This window comes from Gobio gobio (genome assembly GCF_949357685.1).
Source record: "Gobio gobio genome assembly, chromosome: 6".
NCBI classification, from domain to species: Eukaryota; Metazoa; Chordata; class Actinopteri; order Cypriniformes; family Gobionidae; genus Gobio; species Gobio gobio.
In genome coordinates this window covers 5,045,095-5,068,373 of record NC_137102.1, presented here as the reverse complement: position 1 = coordinate 5,068,373, position 23,279 = coordinate 5,045,095, and the positions used below count along the sequence as shown (strand labels likewise).

General features: G+C 37.5%; 1 protein-coding gene across 1 annotated transcript in view; it reads right to left on the bottom strand.

The window, feature by feature from the left end:
- b4galt2 (UDP-Gal:betaGlcNAc beta 1,4- galactosyltransferase, polypeptide 2) overlaps positions 1-23,279 on the bottom strand; it is a gene marked incomplete at its 3' end in the record, with an annotated part of 245,240 nt that overhangs the window by 33,118 nt on the left and 188,843 nt on the right. The window contains exons 4-5 of the mRNA XM_079818440.1: positions 13,700-13,887; positions 10,220-10,342 (exon numbers count right to left, since the gene is read on the bottom strand). Of these exons, the coding sequence (XP_079674566.1) occupies positions 10,220-10,342; positions 13,700-13,887 (311 nt within the window). The remainder of the gene's footprint in view (positions 1-10,219; positions 10,343-13,699; positions 13,888-23,279) is intronic.

Genomic DNA, 23,279 nt, shown 5'->3' with positions numbered 1-23,279 from the left:
AATTACTTTTTTCAGTAACGAGTAATCAAACGAATTACTGTTTCTTCCGTTACAACGCCGTTAGCGTTACTGAGGGAAAAAATGCGGCGTTACTATAATTGAGCTCACTGAAGCGTTTTTCATTCCGAACAGGCTCTCTGTCAGTCGGACCTGCAACGTGCGTGTGTGTGTGTGTGTGTGTGCGCGCGCCAGCCATGCGTGTTGGGGGTTGGGTTGGGTGGTACACATAACTGATGATGATTGGTGGGTGGGAGACATGGTTGAGGTTGATAGGTTGAGTTCACACACACACACACACACACCTATGACGCACACACATATGCACAGTCAGCGATGGCAGTCCAAGTCCAACGACTTCAAAGGTAGCTTTCGCAAACTGGAAGTATAAGCGCTACTTTTCCCTCGTTGAGGTGAAAGGTAAGAATGTTTATGTAACGTGCAGCTTATGCCCAGGAAGAAAGAGTCTCTCCACATCGGTGGCAAGTAATTCTATTTCTAATCTAATGAAGCCTCACGTCATCACAGCCACAACATTAGTGGCTAAAAACCCAGGTGATAACGTGAGCTCCACTACCAGAGGAGTAGTAAAGAAGTACTGATACTATTTACACTATATTTACACTATAGTAGGTCTACTGATAATATTTACAATAATATATTGAATTTGATAGGTGTCTCTCACATTGTCCCACAGCAACATTACAATAGTGTACATTAATGTACAATGTTTTATAATAATAATTTATTCTATTTAGTGTCCAATTCATTAATTTAACATATCTAATATTGGGGGCATCCAAGTTATTTGACATATTTGAACATTTGAAGAAAAAAAAAAGTAACACAGTAATTACTTTCCCTGGTAATTAGTTACTTTTATAATGATGTAACTCAGTTACTAACTCAGTTACTATTTGTAAGAAGTAACTAGTAACTATAACTAATTACTTTTTTAAAGTAACGTGCCCAACACTGGTTATAAAGCAAATATTAATGCCTTTTTCTGCATGACCATATTGTACATCCGCTGATCATACAATGTAGGCAGGTTTATAATCACTGAGATCCCAAATGTGAGGTAGTTAGGGGGGGCAATAGCTTGACAGTGAACAAATGTTTAACTGATATTTATATGTTTTTATGCCCAATACAGGCTAAAAAAAAGCTGAGCTTTTTTATTTACTGAATGCTAAAAATGGAATTATATTAATTTACAATATGCACATTCATTACTATTAATCTTATGCCTAATCTGAAGAAAACCGCTTTGTTAATATTTCTTGTTTGTTAATTATATTATAAAATGTCATTACATAGGCCTATTTCAATTCAAAATGGCGAAATTAGACAAAAGTGTATTAATTTGACAGAATATTTTTGTCATTTGTTTAACATTTCTGACTTAAAGTAGCAGCTGTCAAATATGAAATGTTTAATTTAGCTACTTGCATATCTCGCACTTGACGTCGAGTCGCGCTGCTAAAATTCGTGTTCAGCCTCAGCAGCTTCTGTGCATACATAAAGCCGGCCTACTCTGATTTGATTGGTTTTATCAAATATTTTGATATTGACGAGCGGTGACAGACAAATGAGGCTCAGATCAACACACACATCTGCTTCTGACTCGTTCTGCTCGACGCCGCTGCGGATTGAAGAACACGCCGATTAAAAGACAGGCCGAAGCCTCCGCCAGTTTCATATGTTATAAAGGCTAGAAAGGACCTAGTGACGCCCATGTCTATCATACATAACAGTATGACAAATGTCAAATGACAAAGCTTAATATTATTTCCTGCCAGTGTTGTCATACAAATCTACAAAATACAACCGTAGATACATATGGCAATCTCTTTTGTCGGATAGAATTATAATTTAGCCTATATTGAGTGGCTTCTATACTTTACTTTGGTTGGCTAAATAAATCTAGTACTCTAACTGTACAAACAACATATTTACACTGTAAAAAATGTTTTTGGGAAAAATTGTGACAATTGATCATTAAATATTGGCCCAATAAATGACTTTCAAATAATTATCCCCATGCAAAAAGATGCATTGTACTAATCATAGCTTAAGGTCTTCACTCAAAATTAAAATTGTATATTCACCAAACATATTTAATTGTGCTCAGTCAATCTATGAAGTCGAAGTGAAAAATCCATGTTGGCTGAACAAGTCCTACGTCCGAAAAACGGTATACGCATGCGCAAAATGCGCTTGAAGAAAACCTTTTGTGTGGAGATTTCAAATGCGGAGCCGCGGGAGCGGAGCCGAACCAGCAGGTGCTGAAGACCGAAACAGACATTCCCAAGAGAATAAAGATATTCATCTCACAAAGACGTTGGTGAGTATTTAGCACTGAAATTATTCTACAGAGTTTTGCTTTATGACCCGGTATGAAGTTTAAAAGACATTTTGTTGAATCACGAGTTCATGCATTCATTGGTTTCATGCGTGTGTTCTCTTTTACTCTAAGGGTAGCCAAAAATGTTATTTTCCTCATGTCTTATATGTCTTAAATGATAGGTAATAAGTAAATTAAGTCATTTGTGTGATATATGCGGCATTCAACTGTTGAACACGGTGCCGGAGATTGCATTTGACGTCGGCCTCTTTCAGGGCTTGAGTTATTGCCTTTTAATATCAAACACGTCAAGCTCGATTTTATTATTCATCCATTCATTCGTCTCATCCTCATTATATAATGAAGAAACTTCTGTTCTGTCATTTGCCAGATGTGATGCAGGGAAGCTTTGCCATTAATGTTAGTTTTTATTTTTATTTGCAGATTTTTAGCCTATGCAGTGCCGTGTTTTCTTCACCACTTTAAGACATCCTGTTATGCAGAAGACTTCTTGAATATTCAGAGTTTTCCTTATTGAAAATAAGGTATTTTCACCAAATATCCTGTGTTGGAATTTACTTGTTAATAAAGTAATGTGATAAAATGTCAACCCTGTTGTCTGTGTTCTGTATTTTGCTTAATATATTTATGTTTTTAGTCATTTTGTCTTTTGGGACAGTGAGAAATAAACAATTGTTACTACAATTTAAAATATTTAATTGGACCAACCACACAGTTTCACTGTTAAACATTTCTCCAATTCAAAATTTTCTAGTGAGCGATCACATCTACATTTTTAAGTTGGCCAAATTGAAGAATTTAGATGTGATCGGTCACTAGAAAATTTTAAATTGGAGAGCCCTGACATTTTTTAGTGTTGGTAAATAAAAATTTTCCATTGGCTCAACATATTATTTCTAATTGAGCCCATGTTAACAGACTGTTGACACAATTGATAAAATTCAATTCACAGAAATTAAATTTGGCCAATTGAAAAATTTAGATGTGACCAGTCACTAGAAAATTTTGAGTTGGGAAGATTATACATTTTTTACAGTGTACGCGCTACCCAGGGGTGTGTTTCCCAAAAGCATCATTAGCCAACTATGGCCGTCGTTATCAACATAGTTCAACGAGTCTGTGTTTATTGAAACCATGGTTCCAACGAACATTCGCAAAGAGCATCGCAAAGTTGTGTGGTTGCAACGACAGATTTCGACCTGTGGTTAGAAGCAGAGTTTCTTGTTTTGCATGACATGTGGACTTAATAAATCCTTATCTTGAGCAAAATAAGCAAGTTGACATTTAGTGCAATCTATATCAGTTCGTTGTTTAGAGTTTGTGATTCAAAGGGAAGAAGCTATCATTGTAAAATCATACGGTGACACATTACTATAATTAAAATGTTTTTACAATGCTAAAAACAAAGTTGTGAGTGCTGACATGTAAAGTTAATGCTATATGCTAGTTCACATTTAGGCTGAAGTTCTAGTATTGACGTAACAACGTTTTGCAGGTTCTTACTGAAAATAAAGACTAAACTTACCACTCAGAAGCATCCATTTACAATCTCAAAACAATTGGTTGTTCCTCAAAATCTGCATCTTCATTAGAAACAGAAACATATAAGGTTGGATGTCATGCCGGACAGTAGAGATGTGTTTCTGTCACTGTGAGCTACTGAAATGAGCCGCAGTGAAACAGCCAATCAGAGCAGAACTCCACATTAATATCCATGACCCTTCCAAATACGGCCCATTTCATTCTAGGGACAATTTCTAGGGTTGTAAATGGACCTGTAAAACCATATCTGGACTATTTTTGCCCTTAAAAAAGCCACATACCCACTATGTATATATTAGCGAACAACTTAACTCATTCTAGGGCACCTTTAAAATATGTGCATTTCATGTTTAACATCAATTTGTCAGCATATAAATCCTGTTTAAAAAGGTTTGTTCTGGAACCACCAGCGAGAACCACTAGCCAAAGTGACATGTACATTATAACCTACTTTTTTAATGATTTCTTTTTAATTTAAGAAAAGTGCTTAGACTAATACATAATTTAAATAAAACCTTTGAAGCTTTTTTCATTTTTAATAGCCTCGACTTTGCTGTTCACTTACCTCAAACTATTCTGCTGTATTTTATTAAAAGAGAACAACTGGTGTGACGACTGGTTTGGTGGGAGAATATCTTATCAAACGAGTCAGTCCATAGCAACATACAAAGGATTTAATTAGACCTCATTAAAAACAGTGGACAACCATACACCAATTTTTAGTTGGTCAGAAAAATATTCTGACAACCTGTTCAAAATTAAGTGGGTTTTCAAACTTTTTCATGAATAGTTCATGGCAATCCCTCTGCGAGGGACACCGTTAAATAGATCTCAAATAACAATAAACTAAATACAAATATTTGCAAAATTCCCTCAAATGTTCTCCACATCAGTTTGAAACTCCTGATTTAAAGTCAACATGAAAATTCTATCTATTCCCTAAATACATGTTATTAATATTAATTACGAACTAGTCATCCATGTATGTGTTATATATATATATATATATATATATATATATATATTTTTTTTTTTTTGACCTCATCATTTTTCTAGCTCGATCTTCTGGTGAAACAACAGACTTCTCTATAATGACATATGCAGGACTTCTTCAGGGATCTGCCTCCGGTTTTCAACACACATCGCAAAATCTGATCTACATTTGTTCTTTATTTGATAATCCGTTACACTTGGATGTATGTCACAATAAGGGAGAAAAGATCTGGCATTACTTTCATTTTATTGTGACTTTAAAGGACCAGGCCTAAGTCACTTCCCCCCCGGTGTCACAGACAAGGCTTAAGCTAGTCCCAGACTGAGATGCATGTTTGAGCTTTTTTTAAGGCATTTTTATAAATGTTACTGAAATGAACTAAGGCCTAATCCTGGCCTAATCTAATTCCGCCTTCACATGCTATCGGAAATTTCATAATTCCCTGCAGAAGTCATGATTACGAGCTTGTTGCATTCAAGTGCTTTGTTGTCGGAATAAACAGGAATCACAAAGGACACCAGGTTTATTATTGCCAATTTATTGAGAAAATCTTATTAAAACCAACATTATATGTAGTGTCACATGCACTGACAACCACATAAACATTTACAATGCTATCCAGATAATACGCTTTTTGATGATTCTGTAATTTCGGTCAGATACATGCTATTTTCACTGTGTATAAAATAGGGGTGTAACTATTCAAACCAAACCTAAAAACCGTGATACACCACCCACGGTTCGACCGTGATACTCTCATTTCGAACCGAACGCGCCCCTTCCCCTTTAGCCCACTCACTTCACCTTATGCCACAACATTATGTTTCTTCTTCATTGACATTAGATGAAATAGTAATTAGCAGAGTTGGGGGTAACGCATTACAAGTAACTTGAGTTACGTAATAATATTACTTTTTCAAGTAACTAGTAAAGTAACGCATTACTTTTCAAATTTACAACAAAATATCTGAGTTACTTTTTCAAAAAAGTAACGCAAGTTACTTTTTCACATTTATTTGACTGACAGCTCTCCTGCCCCCATGTTGAGGAAAATAAGTGCAGAGGCGTTGTGTGTGAACATGAGGGTTATTGTAGTTCTAGACTAAATGTGAGCATTTACTCATCTAACTTGCACAATAAAGATTCTGTACTCCTCAAAATGAATAAAATCAGTCAAATGCAAAATCAGAGTACTCAAACCTCAAATATATATATGTTAAATAAAACACATATTTTTTATGCCTTTAATCTACCTTTATTGACCAATGTCGTGCTGCTGACCTTTGATGATTCAGTTAAGCCATGAGCAAAAATTACTAGATTTTTGTTTTTATTGGTAAAACGTTTTTCTCCTGCGTCCTATTCTTCCATTATCCAGAATGGCAGCACATTTTTACCTCAGCCTGAGGCCTATTATTTCAATTTTGGTATGAAGAGGTCTTTACATTTGCACAAAAAATGACTTTTTTTGCTATTAAAAAACAAAACAAAAAAGCAAGCCCAGCCCAGGTGAGAAAAAGTAACGCAAAAGTAACGCAAAAGTAACGTAACGCATTACTTTTCTTAAAAAGTAACTAAGTAACTCAATTAGTTACTTTTTAAGGGAGTAACGCAATATTGTAATGCATTACTTTTCAAAGTAACTTTCCCCAACACTGGTAATTAGTACACTTTTAACAACTAATAAGAGCTGTATTTTTACTAAATAGTATTATAATAATATTATTTACTAAGTATGCACTAACTTTTGTCTTCCAAGTGCATGTCACGTCACTCGGGTGATCGCTCAAGTTGCATGGTGGAAGGACAAAGAGAGTCAGTTTCCCCAAAATGCTACCTTGGAGTCCCAGCAACATCGTCATTTTCGTAGCTTGTTACAAAATAAAAAAATCTCTCTCACCTCAGAAAACCGCTTTCCTGTCCTGCAAGGAGTTATACTGCACTCGTAGCGCGCACTCTTTAGTTACACCCTATCACGCCGCTTATAAAAGCGCAAGAGAAACTACGAACGTGCAACGTTACGATGTCAATGTTTTACAGGCTTTGTGTCTTTCTCATGTGGACTTTTCATGTGGCCACATTCTTTTAAGTCGTAAAATGTCTTATCAGTTGGAAGCTCTGGGACCTTTCTCTGTTGTGTTGGGGGAAGGTCTATTACCAAGCACAAAGTATTTACAATATATTTGTTAAATGTAACAGGAAATTATGTGTCTGATTTTCCTCAGTCACTACAATAGTATTAACAAACATGTTATTGTATCTATGTATTAATCAGTATTAGTCATATTCATACAATTAATGTGTTTAAGTAGGCTAAAGTGGGACATTACTTGTGTGTGTCATCAATTTTTATGAAATAAATATGCTTTTTTTTAAAACATGGTGAATGGTAAAATGAGTAGATTATTTCTGACTAGTCTACAGTGGAGGCATTTATTTAATTTGCGTTTACTCAGGGAAGTTAACTGCTCTAAGGAAAACGTTAAGCCAATGTATGAAGTTAACTTATTGCTGTTGTTATTATTAAGTTAAAAGTGAATCTAGTGTTATTTTTGCTGGTGCCCGCCATGAACCACCACAAACAGAACCGAACCGTGACTCCAAAACCGTGACCTGAACCGAACCTTGGCATAGGTGTATCGTTACACCCCTAGTATAAAACATACAATATGCTTCAAATGATTACTCGTTTATGTAAAAATGCACTACATAATGGCAAGACAAGACGATCCAGCTGTTTTGGGGGAAAACTAATAAATCATACATGTCTCAGCAGTAGTTCTCCCCGCCACCATGTTTAAAGTTTATGGCACGCCTCGGGAATTTGGGTTTCAAAATGATTGCAGAACTTCCCAGTGGTAAACACGACATCAGAGGGCATTCATGTGCACTTTTTACCTAGAAAACTCATATTTACAATAATTCTGATAGCACGTGAAGGCAGCATTTGCCCTGTCTGTGAAACCGGGTCCAACAGTATGATGGGCCTTTCACACAGAACGCGGAAATTCACACAGAAATCCATTCATTTCAATGGCTTGCGCCGCGCAAGGACGGTTTGTTGCTGCGTCGACGAAAGCGCACGTGCAGCGGTGCGCACCATTGACGAGCTTGTGTGCTTGCCGTGGTCAAAGTTCAAAATATGTCAACTTTTGCCGCTGCGCTCTGTGACGATTACCCGCGCAGCCAATAGAAATGGTGCATCGAAACAAGCACGGAAAGCATAATGGATGAACAGTGGTGCTGGCCGGTATACCGGTTCATACCGGTATTTATTTTTGTTATGATATTAATTTTGATGATTCCGCAATACCGGTATGTGTCACTGTTCGAGGGGTCCCGTTTCACTGTTGCACTGTAGTGAGAGCACAGCTGAGATCGCATCACAGCCTATGGTAAGTCCCAAATCACCCCCTAAAGCCTCATTCACTATTATTCCCTACGTTATCCACTTATATTGTTCACTTGAAAGAGTGAATGAAAACGAGTGAGTGAATTAGGACAGTCACTGTGTGTACATCGGCTGTACACTCGTTATTGCGGTGCAATGTGGGATTGAATGAGTGCACTCAATAATGTCCACTATGGTTTCGGACACCACTACAAATGGCCGTCCCCTCAAATAATGCCCTATTTAAGGTTATAGGGGGCAAATTCGGATTCAGTCTTTGATTACAGCGGAGAATTCAAACTACACGCGATGAGATTAACGTTCTCCACATGGATCATATAGCACATATAGACCGGAGCGAGCGCGTTAAGTTTTTTATGGACATATTTCATATACTCTAGTGCTCCAAACATAAACCGTCAGCGTGTATACTGCATATATTTCATCACGTCTTCTTCAAATGAAATGTAGCCATAACGTTATGCAAAGGACACTGAACTAGACGTCTGATCACGACCGCGATGACACGATGGGTTATTCTGCTACACAGAAGACGATGTAAGTTAATAAATAGACTGACAATTCAAAGAAGAATGGGCAAAAACGTAACTTCTTTATTCTTTCTGTGTTAAACTGACGTGTGTCGTTTGTTCAGAGACTGTAGTGCTCTTAAGTGTACCGAAAATATCCTTAGACCTTTTAAATGTTCTTCCGCGTTTCTCCCTCGTTTTGTCAGTTTGTTGTTATATAGGGTTAGATTTTTAAAATGATTAAGGTGTCCTCAACTCTTTTTTTTTCTATCTCCATGGTTATATTTTAATATTCATGTCTGTAATGAGTGTGTTGCATGTGTTTTATTGGTTGTTGACTCCCCACAGCATCATTTTGTGGGGCTTTGTAAACTGGAGGCCTATTAATTCTAGTGTGGAATTTTTCAACAATATAAATATCTGAGTTACTTTTTCACATTAATTTGACTGACAGCTCTCCTGCCCCCATGTTGAGAAAAAATAAGTGCAGAGGCGTGTGTGTGTGTGTGTTTGTGTAAACATGAGGGTTATTGTAGTTCTAGACTAAATGTGAGCATTTATTGATCTCACTTGCACAATAAAGATTCTGTACTCCTCAAAATTAATAAAATCAGTCAAATGCAAAATCTGAGTACTATGTAAACTTCCAACAATTAAATGTTAAATAAAACAACTATTTTTTATGCATTTAATCTACCTTTATATTTAATTTACCAATGTCTTGCTGCTGACCTTTGATGATGAAAATGACTAGATTTTTTGTTTTTATTGGTAAAACTTTTTTCTCCTGCATCCTATTCTACCATTATCCAGAATGGAGCTGCGCCCTCTACTGTTCATGCGTCAATTTGCATTTTTACCTCAGGCTGAGGCTTATTTCAATTTTGGTATGAAGAGGGCTTTACCGTTGCACAAAAATATAACTTTTTTGTTTAAAAAACAAAACAAAAACAAGCCCAGCCCAGGTGAGAAAAAGTAACGCAAAAGTAACGTAAGCACATTACTTTTCTTAAAAAGTAACTAAGTAACTCAATTAGTTGCTTTTTAAGGGAGTAACGCAATATTCAAATCAAAGTAACTTTCCCCAACACTGATCATGACAGTAAAACAGGGCATTCTAGTCAATCTACTCTCAATTAGTAGAAAATGTGGTTAACACCCGGCCATGCATAGGGGAAAAAATACCGTCATATACCATGAAACCGATATCATTTTGAAAAATACTGTGATATAAATTTTTGGTCAATACCGCCCAGCACTAATGAACAGTTTTTAAAACTACTTTGCTCTGGGCAGCGAAGCGCAAATCGCTTTGCATATGAAGGGCTACACTGAACCCAGCGGCCAGCGCAGAGCATTCCACATAAGAGAGAAAGATGGCATATTAATGGACTTACCTGTTGTAAATGTCGTCATCTTCACCTCCCCAGCCCCAGTACTCATTTGGGAAGCCGTTGATTTTGAGAAACTGTTTTTTGCTAAGGCCGGACACCCCTCCAAAGTACCCCGCATAGGGCAGCCTGCAAGAAGAACCAGACCACAGTGTCAAATCGGACCCTATTATCATCAATAACACTTTCGCCAGTCTAATGACTATCTCTCAAATGGTCTATTCTTGTCTGTGTCCATTTGAAACGTATGTTTAAAGGCTTTGGATTCCCATTAGATTAGATTTTTGATTCAAGTGTAGAGTGGAAACCTCGTTCTCTGAACTAAGCCCTTTAGTCAGCCAACTGAAGCATTTGAATTTGACAAAATTGCATCTTGTGTGAGTGATTTTAGAGAGCCACAGAGTCCTCCCACAGGGGATTCAACATTTTCAAATGATATCTGATCCTTCTCCCAAATGTCTTTCATCACTTCTCACCCCTCAGGCCCGTCGCTTGAGCTACAAGGACGCCCTGTAAAAGCTTACGTGCAAAAGGGCCAATGTCAGATATGAATTATCTGAGGAATCTACAGGATTAAAGGCTGATATAAATGTACATACTGCATTGCGTCTCAAAGCATGAATTAAAAGCTTTGGTGGTTCTCAGAACTAAGTCATATATTTGACCTTTAAACCACAGAGCGATGTGAAACCACAGATTTATATTTCAAGCAAGTGCATGAAGCCTTCAAAGAAATGCTGGATGAATACAGTCTGGAAGAGCATTGAGCGGTTGAAAACATCTTTGTGTCTCCTCTTTTAAGAGGCCCATTGGGCTATGGGCTGGCAGGTGCATCATGGGTAGCCGCCCGGGGTTCGCCTTGGGCGACTGCAATGTGTGTTGCCAATGACAGCCACCACATCCACCCACGCAAACAAATGTGCGACATAAGGGAGAAAGAGAAGCAAGAACCTACACACACACACATAAACACGCGCCCGTGTGCAGCAAGCTCGCGTTAAAAGACAACAAGCTAAAATTAATGAGGCCATCTGCTACAGCAGAAGTCTTCACAGAAACAGTATGGTTGAAGTTTCTTCACACACTCATGGTCTGAGAGCGTGCAATTCTCTGAAGGTGCTCCACTTATTAAATGCAGAAACGTTAAGGCCTCCTCGGACTGGAGACACAAGCCGATTGTGTTTATCACTCACAGAGAAAACTGAATTATTATCCCACAGACAGCTCACGCTTCGGAGAAGGTCAGTGGCACTTGTTTAGTATCGTATTGTCTGGCTGTCCAAAGAGAAATAAAAACCACATTCAATAAGAGTTCAAATTTTGGCTCTGCACTAAGCAGGCACTGTAGTTTTGTTGACTGTCACTCCTGCTGTTAGCTTCACACTGACAGACAGAGCTTTGGTGAAATGTGCAAATCCGAATAAAATGCCATTGATGCTTTTAAGATTGTCAATAAAATGGTTGTTTTTACTGCCATACAAAAGCAAAATGTGACCCTGGACCACAAAACCTGTCATAAGGGTTAAGATCTATGCATCTGAAAGCTGAATTAATAAGCTTTCTATTGATGCCTTTGGCTTTTGGTTTGCTCAGTTGGGGACACTAAATATTCAACTACATTACTGATCAGCTCATTTCAATTATCATAAAGTCATAATTAAGAGATCAAATGTTGAAAATATGATTTTAAATGTCCTCATTATTAGATAAAAAGTCAAAAATATGGTTTCAAATGTCCTCATTATTAGATTAAAAAAATATATGATTTCAAAAGTCATAATATAAAAAGTCGGAAATACAACATTCTAAGTCATAATTATAAGATAAAATGTTGAAAATATGATTTTAAATGTCCTCATTATTAGATAAAAAGTCAAAAATATGATTTTAAAAGTCATAATAGTGAGATAAAAAGTCAAAAATATGACATGCTAAATCATCATTTTAAGATAAAAAGTCAAAAATATGATTTTAAAAGTCATAATAGTGAGATAAAAAGTCAAAAATATGACATGCTAAGTCATAATTTTAAGAAAAAGTCAAAAATATGATTTTAAGTCATAATAGTGAGATAAAAAGTCAAAAATATGACATGCTAAGTCATAATTATAAGATAAAAAGTCAAAAATATGATTTTAAGTCATAATAGTGAGATAAAAAGTAAAACATATGACATGCTAAGTCATAATTATAAGATAAAAGGTCAAAAATATGATTTTAAATATCTGACGCAAAACCGTGAATGTGTAGCGCGAGGGCTTTCAGTGCTGAACTGCGTTAATTGGTTGCACTCCTGGAAGCGGCAGGAAACATAATTAATATTCATGATGAGGTGAGCTGTCACTCGCTATGAAAGGATACGCTCCCAGCGCTTCACACACACATTGCACCAGAACCGTTTTCGGAACCGAAACTTAAGAATTTCGCGTGGTTCTGGTATTTTTCAAAAATCTGTATCGATTCTGCATAAGAACCGGTTCTCGGTTCCCAACTTATGACGTATTTTGTGGTCCAGGGTCACAAATGCAGTAACTGCACCAATAAACAAACTGTAAAATATTATATACAGTATAATGTATACAGTAATATAGAACAAATAAAAAAAAATAATAAAGTATTATCAATATTTGGCTATCATTAAATGTGTTACACACATCAATTGAACTGATTGTTTTCTGGTTATTGGACTAACTTCCCAACACTGCTCACATTTTAAGATTGAGGTTGATTTCAAAAAGTGAATTCCCTGCGGACGGCACTGAGTTAAGATTGTCTTGGCTCTTTCAGCCCCTCACACAAAGACAGGAAATTAAACACCATGGAGCAAAGGCCAACGTGTCTTCTGCCGACAGAAGACAGACAAAATTAATTTCAAGTTTGACAATATATATAAAAGAAAACCTAATACGGAGAACCTTCACCGGTGTTTTAATATCTCCAGCTATTACATTTATAGAGAACTGGGATGTCTCAGCTAAATAATCGTCCGCCTTGGAAAAAGAATACACATGCTTGTCAAAGCTCCAGGTCTGTCTAGACTGGCAGGGCACCTGACAAATGAACTTTTGATACATAATAATTCAGCCGCATTCTCGAGATGGCAAAGCGGCATAAGACATATATCTTCCATAGCTGGAAAAAAAAGCAATTAATCATCAGAAGCACAGGCTTTGACAGACAGCCCTCAAGCTTCGGCTGTTTGATTAACCGACTGTTCTCTGCAAAGAAACAAAGACAAATACAGACATGCCATCTATTAATATGTATGTAAATAGCAACAAATGCAGCCCCGCATATTTGTAATAAACCACAATTCTACAAGGATATTAAATTCATATAAAGCTGATTTTATTGCATTTTCAGGCTGAGAGTTCTGATTATTTATGTATCAAAAGGGACCAGAACTATAAAAGTGAGATGAGATAAAATGGTATATCAAATACAGTGTGTCCTACACTTTGTGGTTCCCTCAATATTTAATGTTACCTGAAGCCGAATTTGTCCATGGCGATGGCAAAGTGACGAGGCTGGTCGTAACAGTGGTAGAGGTTCCGGTCATCCATAGGGATTAGGTCCACATCGCTGAAAATGAAGCAGTTGTATTCTCCGTCTTTCAGAGCCTCCGTGTAGCCAACATTAAGCAGCTTGGCCCGATTAAAGGTGTCCTCACCGAGCTGAAACACAACAGAACAAAAAATACATAAATAACAGCTCAATTGCTAAGGCCCTGTCTCAAATGGCACCCTAAACCTAAAATACCTAAACCTAAAATAATTAAAGGACACTGGGATATTGCCTTTATGCCACTGTATATTGATTCGAGGGGGGTATGCATAAATCTTGCATACAACATGATACACACAAAATAATTTTTTCCACTGTTTTCTGGAATATAGTGGAAACAGCACAAACTGTCTGCAGGGTGCTAGAGCTCACAGGGCCTGAATTACACACTTTCAAAACTGAATTTATAAGAAAAAAAATCAAATTTTGAGGGGGTTATTACAGCTTAGACAACATATACTTACATGCTTATTACTTTTAGCAGGGGTTTATGAAACTTCAAAGGGTTTCCTGTAAAATGACACCAAACTTTTGAATTTAGACCACGAATTTGGGTATGGGAAGCTTTCAAATTAGGTAGGCCAAATCCAGGCGGAAATGGTCCCAGACTTTAAGAGGTTAAAATGTTAATTCATTTATTTAAATATTAGGGGTGTAACGGTACACGTATTCGTATTGAACCGTTTCGGTCCAGGGCTTTCGGTACGGTGCGCGCGTGTACCGAACGGTTATGAATGCAATCTTTAACAGTTAACAGTCGGCTTGTTTAAAACGCGGAACACACTTCAATCCGAGTCCCCATATGAACATATTGAGTATTCAGTCCATTTTATCACGAAATTCAAACGATAAATGCCGTTTTAACGCTCTATAATGTGACATGACTGATAGACGCGTATCAGTTCAACTTCAAGCGGCAGCGCGCGGCGCGCTTGAGTGAACGCGATCATCTCTTCTAAAGAATAAACATAAAGGATACATTACAACTTACTGAAACGTATCATATGTTGTGTAATCGCTCCATCGGTGTTTCAACCGCGGAAAGACAATAAAACAGCTTGTAAACAATGTCGTGTAGAATTCGTTTACCTCAGAAGTCATTTAGTGTCCACAGCTGAGTTCACTAGAGAGATTAACTCTTTCACTGAATACATGCACTATATTAGCCTATATATTCATTATATTAGCCTATATTCATTATATAGCCTACTACTTAGCCTGTTAGTGATGTCTTGTTTAATGTATGTTTAAATAAACCTGTCATGAAAATTACAGCCACTAAATGATTATATTTCAACAACGAATTGGAGAAAAAATAATAATAATTAGATTTAGAAGTTAATGCAAAAACTGCCTTATGTGAAGCGAGTGTTGATTATTATATCTAAAAATAAATAGCGACTGAATTTAGGCTAATAGTTTGGGCTCTGTTGTTAATCTTTAATAGCAATATGCAAGTAAGGGCTCCCTATATAGTTTACAGCATTATCTTTAAGAAACTTTTAGTTATAACTGAATTCATTTAAGGACAGACACCATTTTTTTCATTAAACCACTGTTGAATAAAAATGAATAAAAAGCAATTTTGTAAAACTGCTGTACCGAATCCGTACCGAACCGTGACTTCAAAACCGAGGTACGTACCGAACCGTCAGTTTTGTGTACCGTTACACCCCTATTAAATATGCTATTATACATGTATATATTTACACAGTAACACAGTTTATTGATTGAGCTAAGTCCCCAGTAAATGAATCCAAGGGCAGAGGTGGCAAAAAGCAAGGAGTCGTTGATCTTCAACAAAAGACAATCTTTACTTAAGACAATTACAACAAAACAAAGGAAGCGCAGGCTTCCAGGAAACAGAGAAAAACAAAACAGACACAAGTAGGGCTGGGCGATAAAACGATATGTATAGCGATAGACACGTAATCGATATATCAATAAAAAATGCGTTCGATTTCGCTTTTTTGTTTGTTGGAAGAAACCAGAGGTTGCGAAGCAAGTTTGGTTGCATGAACAAAGACACTCAATCATGTAACTGTATCACGTTTGGTTGCGCCATATCATTGTCTCATGTTGGATTCTTCAGTAAACTGATAAATGAGTGCCACAGCGAGCGAGGAAATTGTTGATAAAACAGGAAAACAACTCAGCTCGCCAGTATGGCAGTTTTTTGGATTGTATAAGTGTGACCGTAGTCAGACCAATGACGTCTGCAAATTATGCAAGACCGTCGTCCCTACCAAGACTGGTAATACCACAAACATGTTTTATCAGCCTTGTTTATTCTTTCGCTTGGCTCCGCAGTGTGAGCCTCGTTCGTTCGGGGACGTGTTTATACTCGTCGCGCTCGCCGTTGTGCTTTTCTTGACTTTGGCTGAATCCAAAATCGCTCCGTAAACACTCAATCACTATTCCATACTTTAATCCACTAATACAGTTCACTTGAAGGAGTGAATGAAAACAAGTGAGCGAATTCGGACTCATTATAGAATGAGTGCACTCAATAACGTCCACTATCATTTCGGACACCACTACAAATGGCCGTCCCCTCAAATAATGCCCTATTTAAGGGTATAGGGGGCGATATCGGATTCAGCCTTTGAAACTACATGGAGAGGTAATGTTACTCTGCATCAGTGCCTTATGACAAAGCATCTAAACGCTAACAGTAACAGAGAAATAACGGAGGCACTGCATCTTAATGTTAAGAGATAATTGTTAAGTGTTCATTGTTCATTTGACTTGTGTTTATATTTTAATTATTTGAGTGTTTTCCATGGTTGTGTTGACATTTCTGCTTTTATAACTGAGGGGATTATAATCAGAGGACGGTTAAGTTTAAAATAAAAATGTTTAAATGTAAAATATTCTTTTAAATAGGTCATAAAAATATCAATAATTATCGATATCGACCGATATGAAACACTTATATTTCAGACATATCACCCAGCCCTAGACACAAGGGTCCAAAAAATGTAGGGTTAGTGACAAGAAGCTTGCTGTAGTTATGTTTGTTGTCCTTAAAAAGTGATTTCTTTAGAAGAAAATATCTCCCTTTGCGTTGAACGTTAAGCGTCGTAACTTTGCAGATGTCGTTTATGCTCAAACAGCGACGCTACACACTAACTACAGTTAAAAGAGTCAAATCATAATCAGCCACCCCTTTAAAATGATTTAAAATAAGACAAAAGAAGTATTAAAATAAGCTAAAACAACAACAAAAATCAAGATATTTTGTAGTATTTGGTTGTTTTTTTATAATGCACACATCTTTCTAGTTATGTCAAGCTCTAAATATTTAATTGGGTAGAAATTGTGAATGGGTTGGGGGGAAAAGAGAGTTGAAGTCAAAAAGCTTGAGAACCATTGTGCTAGACATAAATATATCCAATTCCTTCTGTTAAATGCATAAACATGTCTAATTTGGTGCAGTACAAGTCTATAAATACACAGAATGGTAGGCCATGTATCATCGCAACACCATGTGGTGTCTTGAACTAATAATCCAGTGTGACAATAATCCCATGTAATCCCAGAGATTTGGCCTAATAATCCAAAGGTGTGAACTACTGCCACAAATCTACCGCCTTTTCAGCACAATGCCTGTGGATCTGCACCACAAAAGCATCCCCAAAATGATTAAAGGACGCATTCGTGAGCCTCTGAAGCGTTGCATTCACTGCACAACCGCAGCTGTAAACAGTGAAGAACGGCATCGCACGCAAACACAAGCAAAGCCTCTCGAGCTTATAAAATCTTATTTCTCTACGCCGATGCTAAAAAAGTAAGGACAATAACTTAATACTAAGTGACTTCTAGCTTCTATCAATATTTGTCCTAACTTCAATTCTCTCAGAGGCCCAGAGGAGAGAAGACACTTCAATATACGAGAGATAAATGGAGAAAGAGTGAGGGGAGCAGATAAGGCAATATCTTTAAGAGACGTAAAATAGCTTTTTTCATCAGCAAGGGTGCTCATTAAACATCACTGGACTCATTTTTACTCGTTTAATAAGATTTATTCCTTGTGAGATGGCAGACAGCTCAGGCAAACACAGCAGTAGATGTCTGGTAATAACACACCTCGCTAAAAACGACAGATTTATAATAAGGACATTCTCACGACTTAGCATTTCTCATCCAAGAAACCAGCTCCAAGACAGTGGATATGTGGACATCGTGAACAGATGGTTTTGGAACAAAAAAAGCACAATTATTTTTAGAAAAAGGATCATCGGAACGAAGCAATCATTCTAAAGTTTCAGCTGTGAGGTGTTTGGCTTGTTTTGTATGGTATGAAGTAGGGTTGATTATGAAACAGGTGTAGTTTCGTCCCCTCATTAGCCGACTTGCACCTGTTCTAACTCATTAACCTCAACGGCTCATCCGGGAGGTTTTATATTATCCTATTTCTGGGCTACATCATCAAATCAAACATAAGTGATTGTAGTCTTGTGCACAGTTATATTGCCAAAAGTATTGGGACGCCCCTCAAAATCATTGAATTCAGGTGTTCAATCACTTCATGGCCACAGGTGTATAAATCAAGCTCTAGGCCTGCAGACGCTGAAAGAATGGGTCACTCTCAGAGAACTCAAGCGTGGGGCCGTGATCGGTGGACACCTGTGCAATAAGTCCATTCGGGACATTTCCTCACTACTAAATATTCCACGCTCAACTGTTAATGGTGTTATAACAAAGTGGAATGCACTTTTATGATGGATAGATGCACTTTTATGATAGATGGATGCACTTTTATGATGGATAGATGCACTTTTATGAATGATAGATGCACTTTTATGATGGATAGATGCACTTTAATGATGGATAGATGCACTTTTATGACGGATAGATGCACTTTTATGATGGATAGATGCACTTTTATGAATGATAGATGCACTTTTACGATGGATAGATGCACTTTTATGAATGATAGATGCACTTTTATGATGGATAGATGCACTTTTATGATGGATGGATGCACTTTTATGATGGATAGATGCACTTTTATGATGGACAGATGCACTTTTATGATGGATAGATACACTTTTATGAAGGATAGATGCACTTTTTTGATGGACGGATGAACTTTTATGATGGATAGATGCACTTTTATGATGGATGGATAACTCTATAATGGCAGTGAATGGCTGTTTCTGTTCATAAAAGTGCATCAACCACATAAGGACCGTACTGTACCGCTCAGTGGAAACAAGCCATTAGAGTACCAGGTAAAATACGGTACATGAATATGGTTATATAAACCTCATACAAGTTTGATCTAAACCCATCGCAAACAGCCCAAATCTCAACTGAAGGTTGTTTCTAATTGTAGTTAGAGGAAAATCCTTCTCAGCTGGAGCTCAGTAAATAAAACCGCCTCCCTCTCTCCATCAGAACCACGCTGAGAAGTACGACGACTCTCTTTCTTAACCCAGACTTAAAGCACTCAGCTTGAGCTCTGAGAGTCACATCGGCCTCCAGCTAGAGTCTCCTTCTATAAGCTTATCGCAGACATGTCAGTTGCTCAATACTTGCTCTCTGAGAAGCAATTAGCTGTATTTCTTTATCTGATGATCACACTGATAGCTAATCACAATCCCTCGCTCGCTCTAGGTCATGAGACAGCATCCCTATAGCGGCACACGCAAGGCCAACCGGGGGATCCTACCCGGACACCGTTGCTATGGAGACAGATTAGGACCAGGGCTCATCCTGAGAGATTGCATTGTGCATTTTCCTGTGCAGGTGAGTGTGTGTGTGTGTGTAAGCCTGCATTATCAGTCCCCAGCAGGCTGACCATATCATCCAGCGTGCTATCGATGCCAGAGCTGAAGGCTAGAGAAGAGAGGAGGAAAAAAATCAGGAGTGATCCAGATCAACCCAAGTAACAGGGAAGATGTGCGCGAGAGAGACCGAGGGAAAGAACAGAAGGAAAAAAAGAAGCTTCCAGAGCTCAACAGCAAGGACGTTTTTGTTTCTGCTGAATTCGTATATTTAACATTTTATTTTACAATGTAACAGTGGACTAGCCCAAAACAAAATATAAACAAATTTCTGTCCCTTTTATATCAACTTTAAATAAAGTATTGGCATAAACAACAATGATGATAATAATAATAATATAAATGCTTTTTATATTTAATTAATTTTTACAGTTAGTTTAATTAGTTTTGTTTCTGCATTCTGACAATTAAATGATCATTAAACTACAGTAATACAAACAATGCACATATTGGCCCTCATTTATCAAAAGTGCGTACACCAAATTTCCAGCGTACACCCAAAACTACGGTGACTTTGAGATTTATCAATATGGATGTTGGCGTACGGCGCGCTCAAATCCTACGCCCACTCAGGAGGTGGTGTACGCACGTTTTGAGTTAGTGCGAAAATGCGCAGAAAAAAATTCCTAACACCACAAAACGCACTGACAAAGATATGCTATATTATGACCCACTGTAAAACAACAAAAACAACATAGTAATTATAAACTTCAGTGTTTATTTTTGTGCAACATGGACTTCAATGGACTTTAATTTGTGTGACTTTACCAAAGCATTTGATTTGTAGGCATATGTATTCCTCCAGTTGCGAGCCTGTGCGCTTTACCTGACGTTTCAGGGTTAGGCCCGGCAGCTGCGCAATAAAATAATAAAATAAATAATAATAAACGACATTCTTCTTCGAAATAACAATAAGCGTCATTAATAAAAAAAAAAGATAGATAATTTCTCATCCAAACAGCCATTTAAACGCTCCTCTTCAGTGCCGAGACGCGCCTCTTTGTGGCGATCTTTATATCTGACCACTTTTTTTTCACCTACAATAAACAAGAAAACTCACTTAACTTGATCACTATTGGTCTATATTAAGCAATAAAACATTATTACCTCTGCTGGAGTGCGCTTTTCAACCCCCACACTATTAACAGTACTCATAATTCGAGTCCATATTTTGTTTTTCTGGGCGCTTTTAATCCCACTTTTTAAACTCCCAAATAAAACAATTTAGTTTTTTTCCACTTCCCTGGTGATGGTCCGATCTCCACATCGGAGAAGTTTCGCTTCTTTGCCGTCTTTCGTGTGTCCATGGCGTAAAATGAGGGCGTGGGGGAGGCGGAGACTTGAATATATAGGGGCGTGTTATTCTAATGACGATCGTTTTCAGCCGCGGCATTTATCAAGGGCAGGTTTTGCGTACGCCTGGATTTCAGAGGTGCGCACAGCTTCATAAATCAGGCGGTGAGAGGAGTGTAAGCATAATCTTACGCCAACATATACGCCCGTTTCTACGCAAGATTGATAAATGAGGGCCAATGAATATATTATATTACACTAAACAAAATTTTATATATATTAACCGTTCCACTTGCTACTGCTAACTTTAAGTCCTTATAAACCTGGGCCCGTATTCATAAAGATTCTAAGAGTCCTCTCAGAAAACTCCTAATTTAGCTTAAAGGTCCCGTTCTTCGTGTTTTTTTGAAGCTTTGATTGTGTTTACAGTGTGCAATATAACATGTGTTCATGTTTCGCGTGTAAAAAAACACAGTATTTTTCACACTATTTACTTATCTGTATACCGCTGTTTCCACTGTCCTAAAAACGGCTGGTGATTTCCTTGTTCTATAAAGTCCCTCCTTCAGAAACACGTAACGAGTTCTGATTGTGCAAGCGGTTCCTGTGCTGTGATTCGACCACAGCTTAGCGCACGTGAAAGCGGTTCCTGTGTTGTAATTTGACAGCTGCTTAGCGCACGTTGGAAAGGTCACGCCTCTTAACGGAGAGATGTATGCGTTCAATAATCTCTACAGCGTCCCTGGGAAAGCCAAACAAAGGTGATTTGACTCCTGGATGAAAATAACAGCGTCTCGATGACATGGCGATAAACACACTCAACGCAACAGTTCCTTTTCTCCACGCGACCGTCCGCTTCTCCACGTGGGACAGCAACAAGACCGCGCCCCCTTTTTCGCGTTTCTTTGTGGGCGGAGGTTAGTCTGTTCTACTGCGCTACTGACGTAATTAAAGAAGGAAGTACCAGGATGTAGTCCAAGCCAGCCGTTCGCTGTAGGCTTTGAAAGGGAACTTCTGTTAAATAAAATATCTCGCTTGGCATTGAACTTTGAGCTTTATAATTTTACAGGTATTATTTATGCTCTAACAGCAACATTACACACTAACTAAAGTTTGAACAATGGAATCGAGAAGAAGGGGACCTTTAAAAACTTTTACATAGGAGTCTTAGCTTAAGAGCTATTCGGGACCGATCTGAGAGCAACTCTGAGCAAGGAAGATACAAAAACTTTTATGTTAGTGAAGAGGCGGGGCTGACCCCGTTGCTACGTATGACACAGTCTTTTGAAGACTGTGATTGGTTGGTTGTCCAAAAAGGGGAAAAAAGGAGCGCTTTTAAGTATAGGGTCTATTCTAAGCCTTCACTTTGAAATCACAAGCGCAAATTGTCCTATATTACTGTTCTCTCTCACTCTCACACACACACACACATTATATATATGTACACTGAAAAAAAATATTATGGCCCGATTAAATTAAGCATAATTAATTTGTGCTCGTTGAAATAATTTAAATGTAGTTTTTTGATTTTAATTTGAAAAAATTAATTAGTTTTATGGGAATTGCATGTGTTTTTGTTTAAATTGAGATCAAATAAATTGATTGCGACCACTTACGATAAAATTTTTTAGTAAATTCAACAAATAATTTTTTTCAGTGTATATAAATCCTTTTATTATTTACCATGCTGTTAATTTCCTATAAGGTATTTGATTGGCTTAGAATTATAAACATTGTTCCACTCTTTCCAATTACACTGATTGCTGGCATGTCTATTTAATTGGTGGTTTGAAAGTTGGGTTTAATGCAACAAACATGATCCCTGCACAATCTAATCTATAGCGTCTTATTAACTCACGATCATCCATTGTCTGCAACACATTTCTTCTCCCTCTTCGTCTTTCTGCCATTTTCTCCGCTACTAAAGAAACTCTTAAGCCTCTTAAAAGTCCTCGTCCGTGCTCTTAACAAATTTGATCTTAAGACCTCTTTTAAGGGTTAAGATGCTTTCTGAATTACTTTTTTCTTTACTAGGATTTTTTAGTTAATTTTAAGAGTAAACGCCCACATTTTTAAGAATTTTCTTAGAATTTTGTCACTAGGAGCTACTCTTTGCATTAAGATTCTTTATGAATACAGGCCCTGGTTTATGACCTCATAAACCATGAGTAAACACACACACACGTTGTAAAACTTGCGCATGACAAGCTGCTAAGCACAGTTACAGCAATTGTTACACACCACAGACGACCTGCTGTAGTCGTTTCTGCTGCTCCTGTTCAATTTCAGCCTCCGGATCTGATTCTGGATCATATATGTGTGGTTGACAGGGTTTCCACTCTTTCATGGACACCAGATTCAAGGACTTTCAAGGACTTTTTAAAGCACCTTTTATTTTAAATCAAGCACAATAAATA